This window comes from Camelus bactrianus, chromosome 2, assembly GCF_048773025.1.
Source record: "Camelus bactrianus isolate YW-2024 breed Bactrian camel chromosome 2, ASM4877302v1, whole genome shotgun sequence".
Lineage (NCBI taxonomy): Eukaryota > Metazoa > Chordata > Mammalia > Artiodactyla > Camelidae > Camelus > Camelus bactrianus.
Window position 1 is genome coordinate 88,814,603 of NC_133540.1, and position 13,738 is coordinate 88,828,340.

General features: G+C 42.5%; 1 protein-coding gene across 4 annotated transcripts in view; it reads left to right on the forward strand.

The window, feature by feature from the left end:
- Nucleotides 1-13,738, forward strand: part of FRAS1 (Fraser extracellular matrix complex subunit 1) — a 409,376-nt gene that overhangs the window by 263,366 nt on the left and 132,272 nt on the right. For all 4 annotated transcript variants that reach the window (XR_012500267.1, XR_012500261.1, XM_074345854.1 and 1 more), the window contains exons 24-28: nt 1,883-2,023; nt 2,901-3,041; nt 4,570-4,710; nt 7,409-7,679; nt 11,080-11,164. Coding sequence is in view for 2 of the 4 variants with exons in the window: in XM_074345854.1 (XP_074201955.1) it covers nt 1,883-2,023; nt 2,901-3,041; nt 4,570-4,710; nt 7,409-7,679; nt 11,080-11,164 (779 nt within the window). In the remaining 2 variants the exon portion in view is untranslated. The remainder of the gene's footprint in view (nt 1-1,882; nt 2,024-2,900; nt 3,042-4,569; nt 4,711-7,408; nt 7,680-11,079; nt 11,165-13,738) is intronic.

Below are 13,738 nucleotides of genomic sequence, written 5' to 3' on the forward strand. Positions count from 1 at the left end.
TGTTCTCCAGGGGTTAGAATTCTTGGAGCTTGTGCTCTTCGAATGGCAGTGCTCAGTCAGGAGAAGAAGAGAATTAAAGGATGAAGTTTCCTTGCTCCTGTTTCATTTCCCTTCTCCGTTCCTCCATTCCGCATTTCTCCCTGCCTCTCGGGTCTTCCAGAGAAGCTGGGGCTCAGATAGAGGTCAGACATCAGTCAAGTCAACTTGGTATGCTTTAAGGTTTCGCAAAATTGCATACTTTCCATTCCAAGAAATTCTCCTTTGTTGTGAGCTGAGGTGGTCTGCTGCACTCAGGACCACAGAACCCTTACAGTTTTTTTCCCTTCTAACCAGGGGCCGTTGGTCTGTGGTGAAAAACAAGAGTACCACAAATCCTCCCTGTTGTAAATGATTTCACAACTATGCTGGCAGTTTTCAAGACTCTGTTTTAGTCATTTTCCCTCAGGACCGATACAGTCATGTAAATGAGTGAGCTTAACTTCGTAAGTCTTTTTGGAAGCACATGTACTGTCCTGCATATTTACCTGCTTCTTTGGGACTTGGAAATACTGAATCAAGGTAGAGAGAAAGGTGACTGATGAGAGATTTCCCCCAGCTTCTTAGCGGAGAGGGAAGGTGGGGCAAGGCAGCACTGAGAGGAGATACTTCTCCAAGGAAACCGGTCAGCAGCAAACATTTATTCAACTACTTTGTGTCAGACACTGTGCTGAGTTCTTTAAATTCATGATTTCATTCAATCTTCACAATAGCCTTATGAAATAGGTGTGACTCTTATCCTTGTTCTACAGTTAAGGAAACTGAGGCTCAAAAAGTTTCAGGAAGGTCTGTAGGACATGCAGATAAAAAGTGACAAAACCATGACTTGAATACAAATTTAACTGACTTCAAAACCCAAATACTTAGTCCTGGTGCCTTGTTACATCTCCCAGTGCACGAAGGACTTCCCTTACCAGCTGGAACTTTGCCTTTCAAACATGCGTCTCGTGACTGCATCCGAATTGCCCGGGTCATGAAAACAACAGCACCCACAGCTCTGATAATCACAGTGAGGGAAACAATAGCAGTAGTACCGTGTCTCCTGTGCCGCCTCGCTCCCCGAGACGGGCTCGGTGGTTCTGAGCCCGAGCCCGGCCATCTGTGTTTCTAACACGCCCCTGGGTTATTTGGGTGCACATCTAAGGCTGGGACCCGCTAGCTCTTTGAGGGCGGGGTCCCCACCCACCACATGAGAACCTGGGTCAGGGCTGTACATCCCGTTGGTGCTTGCTGAGTGAACGAACATGTGAAGGCATCAGCTCTACTCGAAGTGAGCAGGAATCTTTTTCTTTCCGGACAGTTCTTTTCCGCCCCGTTTAATTCTAACGTCATTCGTTCTTTCTGTTGTGTTGGTCAACATCTGAGTTTGGAGAGGAAGAGAGTCACACGCCTGAAGTCAGTGGAGAGAGCAGATGCATCCTTAGTTGAGTCTCTGACATCCTTTACCTGTTGACATTTGGAGGAGGTTGGATTAGGTTTGTGGAGGCGAATCGGCCACTCCCTAGAGCAGGCTTTGCATGAAGATGCTGTAGCTCGGGGTAAAGAGCCCTGGGGCCCAGACGGATAAGATCAAGTCTATCTGGCCCCTCAGCAGCCCCGCTGACAGGCAGGCTTTGCACAAGCCGGGAGCGATCCTTGTACACGCCCGTGTCTAGCATAACGAGGAAACAGCCTCAGAGAGGTGTTCAGGCTGCTACATGCAGAGCCTCGTCAGAGCTCACTTATCTGACATCTCTTATGTTGTCCTCACTTTACCCCATGCAGCTGCAGACAGTGTCCTCATAAATTAGTCTCTGGAACAGAGACTGGACAGGAGGGAAGCTGATCTAAGGAATTTTCTTTCTAGAGTGTGATTGGAGTTGCAATGCGTGCAGCGGGCCTCTGAGAACGGACTGTCTGCAGTGCATGGACGGCTACGTCCTCCAGGACGGAGCCTGCGTGGAGCAGTGCTCACCAGCATTTTACCGGGACCGGGGTCTCTGCAAGAGTAAGTGTCTGGGGCCCTTGCTCTGTGCTCACTGAGGCTTCCACCTCCTCTGATTTCTACTGTTCTGAGAAGGAGCCTGTGGCAAGTTTCCTTTCTGGTTTTTTATCCAATTTCTGGTTTCTTCCCTGAGAGCTTTTCTTTGCTATAATGAAAACATCCCCTCTTTCCTTCTCCTGTGCCCAAATACAACATTTGATACATTTGAAATCTACATGGGAATCTTGGGGGTATATGGCCACACAAATAGGTATGTTTTGACCATTAAGTTTTGAATTTCTGTAAAAATGGAACAGTCCTGTGCTACAGATAGAGAGGTCTGTATTCTCCAGTCATGTGAGCACAAGGAAAGACCATATTATTCCATCATCTGCCTCTCACGACCCTCCAAGTACCATACATCTAACCATTGCCTCTCTCTGACCCAGTACCCCCTCCAGCCTCAGTTTAACACCACAACGTCTTCACACCCCGTAGTGACCACCCAAACAAAGTACATAGGCAGCATCCTGGGAGCATCCTTGGGTAATGCTCTGATAACTCACCGGGTGAGTGAGGAAAGATAATTGACACTTACAGTGAAACAGTGCAGAGAGCCAAGGACTCATTAATAATATGATAATGGTTGATATCTGTCAGTTTATAGGAGCAGTGTGTCAACTCCCCTTCTCTGGGAGACAACACTGAGGCTCAGAGAAGTGGAGTGGCTGGTCCTCAGTCACCCAGCTGGTAAGCGCAGCAGTCGCAGACAGAAGCCTGGCTCCCTGGCTCCCCGTCTGCGGCTTTGCCCAGTGCACCAGGTTAAGTTGCGTCACCACGAGGGCCCAGAGCCCCTTGGAAAGCTGTACCCGTTCCTGTTGACTTGACTTCTGTCTTCCAGGCTGTGCCAGACACTGTCTCCAGTGCCAAGGTCCCCATGAGTGCACCCGCTGTGAAGAGCCATTTCTCCTCTCGGAAGCCCAGTGTGTCCAGGACTGTGGGAAGGGGTACTTTGCAGATCATGCAAATGGCAAATGCACAGGTAACTTGGACACTGTGCTGAGTTCTCTGGAAAGAAATGAGGCCAACAAGTAAGTCAGGTGTGCTGATTCTCAGGTAATTAAGGGCAGAAAGGAAACCTGGAAGTTTGGCCTAAGTAACTGATGGCTTCTCGTGCACATCTGCCAATTGCTGACTAAATAGAACACTGGAATGCCGGCCAGTAATTCTCTTGCACAAATCAATACTGTCCCTAGAAGTCTATATGGAAATAAAGCCAATATTTCATGGGATGCAAAACTTACGTTGAACTAAGGTGAGGGATCCATTAAGAGAGATCAGCCCTACTGATACAGGGCCAGGGTGTTCAGTGCATCCACTAAATTACCAGTGACCCTGATACCGCGTTATGTCCTTGAGGTGTCGGATTTCTGGGGGCAGTTTAGTGAGACGTGTTGAGCTTTATTATGAAACTAAAGTTAAACCCAAAGTCTTAATCTCCTTGTCCACTGAGTTATTCTCAAGAGTTCCTTGTTTTATTCTCATCGTTTCTATCAAAACCTGGTACTGTGTGCCCCACTTTAAAGAATACCGGACATTTAATCATATGCCATTACCCAGGTGTGGCATTTTACGTTTCCCCAAATTTCCTTCATCTGCGTTATCTCATTTAATATTCACAATGACTTGGTAAAATATGGCAAACACTACGAGTCCTGTTTCACAAGTGGAAAAAAAAAAAAAAAAAAGAGGCAGAAGAGTATAACCAGGGCAACATAAAGTCAGGTACTGATCTCAAACTTTCTGATTCTAATTCAGGAACCAGAATAGTTTAAAGGGCGAATTCAGGGCCCGTTAAGCTATCCTGTGCCCCCTCTCTATAACAAAATCTCAACTGAGAAAGCAGAATAATTAGGCAGTAAACACTTGATTTGTAGAAGGTTGTTAACTTGATCCAAAGAAATTATCTATGGTCCTTTAAATAGCTTGCTCTCCTCGTGCATTTAAAATAATAATAATAAAAATAATCTCAGAATAGCAGTGATGGTAGGAGTACACTTGAGTCCTTTCTGTTGAGCCCAATACTGTTCTAGTCAATTTGTATCATTAATAGCTCACAGTCCAACCAGCAATCATTGGTATTAGGTGCTATTACTATCCCCATTTTTAAGATAAGAAATTGTACCGCAGACTGTTGAAAGAACTTGCCCAAATTAAACAGCCGGTAAGTGGTAGAAGAGGAACAGTACCCAGAAAGAGTTTATGCTCTTAATCACTATAAACTACCTCTCTGACAAGTCACTATGGTTAACTTTTTAAACAATCTGTTTCTGTGCAACATTTTCAGGTCATGGCGTGTAAAGCAAGGGTGCTCCTCCCTTCCCACTGTCCTTTCTAGGGTAGACCAGCTGTCTCTGAAGTTCTATGGGGAACTGTTGGAATTCTCTTCTGCTACAGCTGGGGACCCCATGCTGCTTGTGCTCTCACTTGTCATTTCTCTATCACCGGTAGCCCTCGCTGGGTGCCTGTGCCTTTGTCCTGCCTCATTTAGTGTGTCCTCTCTTCAACAGCCTGCCCTCGGGGGTGCTTGCAGTGCAGCCACAGAGACCGGTGTCACCTGTGTGACCAGGGGTTCTTTCTGAAGAGCGGCCTTTGTGTTGCCAACTGTGTTCCTGGCTTTTCTGCCCACTCCTCTAATGAAACATGTGCTGGTAAGTGCTTCTCCTCCAATGGTCCAGTGAATTCACCTGTAATTTCTCCAGGCAGAGGCTGAGTTTCCAGGTACAATTGGCTCACATGATGCAAGATCAGGATTCCCATTCTGTGAATACGCCTGGTGCTGCTATGGAATAAGGAACTGTTTCTAGAACATGGAAAATTGGGAAAATTCAAATTCTACGATCTCTGAAAGAGAAAAAGAAGCAATGTGTGCTTTAAAAGTCACAACTATCGCATCAAAGATTTGGCATAAAATTTAGTTATATTCCTGAATTACAGTCATGTTATAGAAAATTATATATATTCTTACAGATATAACATTATATTTATATAAACATACAGAGCTAATCATGCCAAGGTACAGTGGTTCATCCTTTGTGCACACACTCGAGATTAATGGTAAATAATTAATGAATAGAGAGTAGCCTACCCCATTAGGTCCTCACATTTAAACTGAATGGATTTCAAGCCACTCTGTTTGCCATTAAGAATTAGGTAAGATGTTAAGGAATGGAGCTAGTCTTCTCTGGACCCTTTACCTTAAACAACAAAGAAAAGCAAATTTAAATGCAGGCTTAATTTTGAAGCCAAAACTTGTATAGGTGAATGAAGATTGGGAGTTATATTATAGCCGAGCATTCCTTGGCTTTTGGGTGTCCTTCATCAATAACACGGATCATGTTTTATCACCTGCAGTCACTCGTATTTTTCATCTCTCTATTTCTGACCTTTAATGATACTAAGATTTCCCATGGGGAAAAAAAAAATCTTTGGCTTATTTCATTGGGATCCTCCTGGAAAGCCCGAGTACTGAGAGTCAACTTACTCCTCTTGGGACATAATAAAAGTCAACTTGCAAGAATGAATTTGAGTTTCATTAGTGTAATCTTACATTAGAAGTAGTTGGCCTGCAACTTGGCATCCCTGAACTGCCCTGTCTGACCTACTTGTAAAAGGAAGTGCTACCAATTAAAGTTCAGGCAAACCAACTTGCAGGAGACAAGATGAATTCCACATCAAGGTCAGAAATCCTGATTCATCCATCAGATGCTTCCTATGGACAGAGATGGTAAAATTTTAAAACAGGTTGTAAATATTTCACATGAAGTCTGAATATAAACCACTGATAATCCTACTTCATTGTAGATTAACTGGGGCTGTCCCTGCAAATGGCACCAGACACTTGTCTCTTGGTGGGTCTGATGGTCAGATATGACAGGTGTATTAGGATAGGACTGTGGTTCTCAGAGGTGGCAGCCCTTTAGGATTACCTGGGGAGCTTGCAAAATCACCAAGGCTCATCCCGGAACATTTAAGTTGGAATCTGGTGGTGGAGCCTAAGTATCAGTATTGTTTTAGAAGATCCCTATGTGATTCCTTATTGTTACTCTTTCTGAGATACAATCCACATACCATAGAATTCACCCTTGAAATTATACAGTGGGTTTTTAGTATATCCACAGCGTTGTGAAACTATTATCATTATCTAATTCCAGGTCATTTTAATCACCCTAAAAAGAAATCCAGTAACCATTAGTAGTCTCTCCCCACTGCCCCGTTGTCTTAGCCCCTGGCAACCCCTGACCTACTCTCTGTCTCTATGGATTTTCCTCCTCTAGATATTTCACATAAATGATATCATTCATTTTATGTCTGGCTGCTTTCACTTGGCACAGTATTTCCAAGGTTCCTTCATGTTAGAGCACGTATCAGTACATCATTTCTCTCTATGGTTGAATAATATTCCATTGTATGGATGTACCACATTTTGTTTATTCAGTCATCAATTGATGGACATTTTGATTGTTTCCACTTTTGGATATTATGAATAACACTGCTGTGAACGTTTGTGTACAAGTTTTTGTGTGGACAGATGGTTTAATACTCTTGAGTATATACCTAGGAGTAGAATTGCTGGATCATATGATAGCTCTGTGTTTAATTGCTTGAGGAACTACTAGCCTGTCTCCCAAGCAGCCGCACCACTTTACATTCCCACCAGCAGTATATGAGATTTCTAGTTTCTCCACCCCCTCGGGAACATGTTTTATTGTTCCTCCTAGTGGGTATTAAATGATACCATCTTGTGGTTTTGATTCGAATTTCCCTGATGACTGATGATATTTGAACACCTTTTCATGTGCTTATTGTCCTCTTGTATATCTTCTTTGGAGACATGCCTATTCAGATTCTTTGCCTGTTTAAAATTAGGTTATTTATCATTTAATGAGTTGTAAGAATTCTTGTTATTTTCTGGATACAAGAGGGGGACAAGTCCTTTTTCAGATATGTAATTTGCAAATATTTTCTCCTATTCTGTGGATTGTCTTTTCACTTTCTTGCTGGAAGCATAGAGGTTTTTAATATTAATGATGTCCAATATATCCATTTTTTCTTTTGTCACTTGTGCTTTTGGTGTCAGATCTGAGAAAGCATTGCCTAATTCAAGATCACAAAGATTTTCTTCTGTATTTTCTTCTAGAAGTTTTATAGATTAACGTTGAGACCTTATGTTATTCTCATGTGCATCCAGGGTGAGAACCACTAGATCAGAAGGAGGCTAATGGTATACAGTAGCCTAGAGTTTCATCTTTGTAGCTCAGAATGAACATTACAGGTCTGTTTCTTTAAAAAATAATAACCTAACTAGTGACTGTACCAAGTCTGACCTTTGATTTGTGTGATTTCCAGGCAAAATACACACTCCTAGTCTTCATGTGAATGGTTCCCTCACCCTTGCCATTGGTTCAATGAAACCACTGGATTTTTTCCTCCTGAATGTCCAAGACAAGGATGGCAGGGTCGAAAACCTCCTGTTCCATGTGGTCAGCACTCCCACCAGTGGTCAGCTCGTGCTCTCAAGGAATGGAAAAGAGGTTCAGCTCGACAAGGCTGCTCACTTTAGGTGGAAAGATGTGAAGGAGAAAAAAGTGCGTTTTGTGCACAGCAAAGAAAAACCCAGGTGACGCGGTGCTCTGTTGTTTTCTTCCTGCCTTCTTTCCGTCAGTGCTCTGCGCAGCCCCCCACTCCTCCCCCATCTCAGCAGCTCTCCCTTCTCTCCTGGGGAAGATCAATACTCTACCAATGCCAAATACTTTCAGCTGCCTGTCGTCGTTTCACTGTAACTGCTCAGAGAGAGTGCTTCTGTTAGAGGCATTTTCATTATATCACATAATTATGGGTAATTCTTTGATGTGACAGGGAAGTTCCTAGTACAGTTACCCAGTTTTTTGGCCCAGGAGAAACAAAATCACTTATACACCCAGATGTGCTGCTGCTTCTTCAGCACTGGGGTACTATACAGGGAGGAGGGAGTAGTTGGAGGATGGAGCGTGTGCTTTTCAAGATGTTGTATGGTTCCTAGAATTTCAGAGTTAAAAGGAAACTAAGAGTCATCGTTAACTTTTTATTATCCGCTTTGTGGGACTAATTGTTAATTTTTAAGCCTGATCCAGTTTTCCTCTGATGCCGAGCACACTTCTGGCTGTCCTCCCCACCTCAGCTGACACAGGCTTTAAGAATGCAATTGTATGTTAACACTAACTCAAGCAAACATAGCCGAGTAATTAGCAGAGCAGATCTACTAAACAGAAATCAGAGAATGCACCCCAAGGATTAGCCTCTTGGATTATCCTTCACGCTGCTCTGCATCATTAGTGCAGATTATTCAGAGTAGACTATATATGTAAACAAGGAATTGAAACCCAGGGAACAATGATAAAGAACAGTGAATATTTTCAACTATCACCACTGAACTTGAGATTTTTTTAAATGTTCAAGGTTTGGGCTAGGAGATAGGTAGGGGGGAATTAGATTGCACTTTCCGTATTGCATTTCAGAGCCAGTGATGCCAGAAATCTCAAAACCTCCCATCTTATGGGAATAAGAACAACTAACATTTACTGAGTGCTAACTATGACCCAGGTTTTTCAGCAGCTTATGTGAATTTATTTATTTATGTTCCGACTCTACAGATAGGGAAACAGAGGCCTTGAGTGAATCAATAAGTAATCTTGCCCAAGCCTCACAGCCAAGCGTGAGCATAGAGCTGACACTCCAACCAAGGCTCTCTGATTCCACACCCCATGGCTTCAGCCACCATGATTTCTGCCTCCTCAATAGTACTAGGAATAATGGGCATGCATCCATCCTCCAGGGGCAAAAGATGACTGTGTAGGAAAGTATTGCTGTAGAGATGGAGCTTCAAACTCTGGTGTCTGATGCCATAGAATCACTCTTCAGGTTTGTGCTCCATCCCCTTCATTCATTTTGCCTCAAGTGTTGTTCTTAAGTATTGGCATCACACAGCTCTGTACCTGTAGTCATTTGTCTCGGAATCACTTATGAAAAGTGCATAAAGCATGTAAAGCTCCACAGACAACCAAAGTTAACCCTCTTATCTGTTTAACTTCTTTAATCTCTCATCACCTGGCTTTTTTGCAGAGTCAACTTTATACTCCTAAATGGGCAAATGCCACCTATTTTGCAGGGACTTCTTTCAGTACTCTTTTTATTTTTTAGTGCCCATTTTAACATTGGATTTTTCTTATCTAAAATGTTTTTGAAAAGAAAGAATGAGAGGAATAGTAAAACAAGGTTAATAGAAACTCATGGAAAGAGGAAATTATGTCTCTGAATTATACAGAAACAAAAGGGGCAGCTTGCCACATGGGTTTGTGGTTGTTTTTCCCTGTGAAAACATCCACCATGGTTCTTTAGGATTGGCTTCCTTTGGGTTGGAGTGCCCCCGGGGAGTGCCAGACGACTTGGAAATACAGTCGTGGTGGCCGAGATGAGCTGGCGTTGCTGAGAGACTGGAACCTCAGTGCCAACAAAAATCGTTTTTCCCCTGTCGGTTGGGAGTAACAACCCCTCTTTCTTCATTCTGCTGCTTCCGTCACCTGTATTCTCTTGAAGTATGGAGGTAGCAGTGGAGAGGGGCAGGATTTAAATGGGACAGAAAATGAAAGAGACAATGAAATGAGAGGGAAGACAAGAATTCCTTTTTTAAAAAATCAGGTTTACTGAGGTATAATTTGCATTCAATATAGTTCCCCATTTTAAAGTATACTGTTCTACGAGTGTTAACAAATATATAAGGTCTTGTGGTCTTGGGACTGCAACAATTTCGTCACCACCCCTCCAAAGTCATTTTTACAGGACTCCCTACCCCCATCCCTGGCAATCACTGATCTGTTGTTTACCCTTATTGGTTTGTCCTTTCTGAAATGGCATGTGAATGGGCCATATGGTATATAATCTTTTGTTTCTGGCTTTTGCCGTGATGCTTTTGAGATCATCCACATTCTTTCATGTATCAGTAATTAGTTCCATGAATGCCCTTTAAAGAAGCTTATCGTCCCTGTAGTAGACCAGAATTCAAAACCTTCCATAATGCATTAATCACACATCTTACTGGCCTGAAGTGAGTTCTGAGCTTGCTTTGGCTTTGAAGGTGGGCACCTCCTACCTTCCCAGGAGGAGTTGGGGCTCTGAAGCTGCTGGAACAACACTTTTATAGGAAGCAAAAACCACAGCAGAGTGAGCCTTATTTTGTTCTATTAATTAGGACTCTTTAGTTGCAAGTAATGGAAGTCAACTTGAACCAGATTAAGGCTTGTTTATAACATGGCCGGTATGGCTCCGATCTCAAACCCATCAAGGGCACCTGGGTTTCCAGAGCAAGCCCGGAAGTTAGAAAAGGGAAAGGAAAGTGGGATTCAGTTCTTCCTCTCGTCTCTGTCTCTTTGCTTATTGACATGATAGACTGTGGTTCCCCATAGTCAAATGGGGTCGTTTCCAAATTTCCAGGGAATAATCAGCCATTCTCCCCTTGTCCAGTCCACATCAAATGTGTATGTGTGTGGCCGGAGGGAGAGGGGGCTACAGAGTCATATAATACAAACATTGCCAACATTGTTAATCGGGGCCACTCACATGAATTGGGCAGGGGTTGGGAAGAGGATTCACAGGGAAGAGGGAATCACTGAGGACTAGTCAGAAACTATGAAAGATTCCTTTTCATTCTCCAACTTAAGCATTAGCCTTCAATATATTACTAACCTGTCTTGGCCCGACAACTGATTTTTCAACCTATTCCATATTCTATTTAGAAAAATAGAAAGCCAAAAGTTTACATAATTGTTATGTTATAATAAGATCAAAGAATACACAGTAGCATCATCTGCATCTCACTGTGTTCATCTTTATGTGGTCACTTCTATGTACAGTATTATGTTGCTGTAGTGGTTTGAGCCAAATTCCTATGTGCACATAGCCTGAAAATATTTTTAATCCTTGTCTTTCCAAAGACCACGTTAATGATGGTATTTTCTCATTCCTTTCTTGGGGACTTCTTTCAGGAAAGGTTACTTTTCCCTGAAAATTAGTGACCAGCAGTTCTTCTCGGAGCCACAGCTGATCCACATACAAGCATTTTCAACACAGGTAAGGAAATGCCACATGATTAATAATGTCTCACGCCTACTCATTCTCACGCACAAATCGAGATTTTCAGTAGTTTTAGCAGAAATGTTTGAGCTAAATTAACCTTGTCTCGGTGTCCTCAGGAAATGCCACTAGAATAATTTTTAGTACTTGTGGGTAATAGCAGCAACAACAGTTACTTACACACCTCAAATACTCTTCTTATGCTTCTTATTCAGTCCTCGTGCCAGCCCTATGAGGCGTTATGATCCCCAATTCACAGATGAGACTAAGTCACAGGAGGTAAAGGAACGTGTCTATGGTGACAGAGCTCAGAGAGCCGAGGTCGTGCCCAGCAAATCGGTGTCTCTGGTTACAGAGTCTTCATTCTTTACTTTACTACACTGAATCTGATACCAGCCCTTCAGAATATTTTGAAGCTGTGCCAGTTGTTGAGACTTTCCTATTTTTAGGTAAATAAGTATATTTTGTCTAAATATTTCTCTCTCAGGGATATAGAATTAAGTCCGCCTACTTTTGCCCATTGATCATGTAGTAGGACTGCATTTAACTCAGTGTGCAGTAGTTAGAGGATCTTTAAGGATCCACTTAAACAAAGTGCACTGTGGTCATCTGCCAAACACAAGTCTGAGGAAATCAGGGTAGATGCTCTAAAACTCAGTGTGATGGCTCGTTTGTTCTCATCACTTATCTCTGTCAGGTTGTACTTATGTGTCCTGAATACATACAGTAGTGGATGCTCTGAGTGCCTGGGCTAGAGGGATTGAACAGCTGAAATGAGCAAAGAGGAGGAAGATCAATGTATCATTAAGTTGTGAACAACAAGAGAGTGGGGTACCAGCGTGGGAGAACCAAGACTACCTAAGTATTAGATGTCAGTAGTGCATTAATTAGTCATGATTCAGGGAAGGATATGAGATCATTGTTTTTAAAGCTGATATTTTTATATTTTTGGTTCCCAAATGAAAAGACCACACACCAAGGATAACATAGACTTGAACCAGAAGTGACTGCCAAATGGTATTCACAGTCAAGCTCAGCAAGTCTCAATTCAGGGATGACTGAAGTTGAGGAATGATCAAAAATTGATCCTAAATTAATTTGACCTCAGGGTTAGGCAAAGAGTATGAATTTTATTTTAATTAAAGCTAAAACATGTGATCTCTGTAAATATGGGTCAGAGGGCCACCAAGTCTCAGGATTTACTGGCTTAGATGTTTCTCAGTACTTAGCCTCTGAAGTTTTGTTTTGTTCTTTTTGTTTGTGCTAATATAGTTACACTAATTAAGTGAATAAAAGACTCAGGCTAGGTTTTGAGAAGCAACTTCTGAGATGATAAGTTGCCATGGTTCCCAGATTTTTGTTTGTTTGCTTTCCCCAAATAAATGGAATAGATGGTGAGGGCACATTTTTATTTTACTTATTATATGAGAAACTTTTATCATTGTAGCATTTTTTAAAATGGAATTTTAGAAATGAATTTTAGCTTATTTTTGTTCCTTTACAGTTCTGTGCTATTTCAATATGGTTTTAAGTCTCCCTAAGATTTCCTCATGTGAGCTAAGTTGATGTTTTCCACTTACGGATTTTGACATCACCTCTTTAAGAATCCAAGGGGTTATTCATTCCCACGTACAGAATCCCAGCTTTTGAATTCTCACTTGGGAATCCTGGGGAGTAGCTATCTTTTCATTTCCTATTATGTGATTATTATAAAGATGCATTAGTTAGACATTACTTTAATAGATATTGAAATTTCCAGGAGGCCGGGGGGTGGGGAGTATTTTTAAAAGAAAGCCATTTGGATTAAAGAAGGCAGTGTGCTGAGAAAAGTCCTAGATGGTTTAACTTCAAACGATATAAAAAACTAAAATAATATTTTGTTTGGCTTCTCACCTCGATTTTTTTGGAGGGGTGAGTTTTTTTTTTTTTTTTTCCTGTTGTGGTTCATTAACTTTTATCTTTATGAAAGAACATTTTATCTGCTTACTGAAGTTGCTGGAGGAAAACCTGATAATCCTAAGGAAAACATATTAAAATTTGCCACATGAATTAACCAGGTGGCTGCCTTACCCAGACCATGATCTTATCAGGCTTCATACTCTGAGTTGGGGTGGGCCGCTTCCTGATATGGATGAGACAGCTTGAGGGGAATGACTGGGAAGGACCGGAAAGAGCGTGAGTGGAGACCGTGTCGGTGTCTCACCCCGAGTCCGCGTGCTGCAGCGTAGCCTGGAGTGAAGTGCTCGACTCCCAGCGCAGATGCCAAAGCTCTGTACCTCTCATTAGTCTCCCTTGGCTGCAGACCGATGAGTTCCTTGACACTGAGGTGATCTCAGTTACCATGCAGGGGATGTAGTGTAAATCAAGACGGCAGAGACTTCAGAGATTCAGAAGCAAGCAGCTCCCCTTGATTGTCCCTGATCAATACCACGGTCTGGATGTGGCTTAAGAAACCTCCAGAACCCGAGGTGTAAAGCAACCTCCTTTGCAGTGATTCCTGTGACTGACTACACCTGTGGTAAGTGCTCTGACTATGCAAGAGTTTGGCACCTCACTGGAGCACGTAGAGTT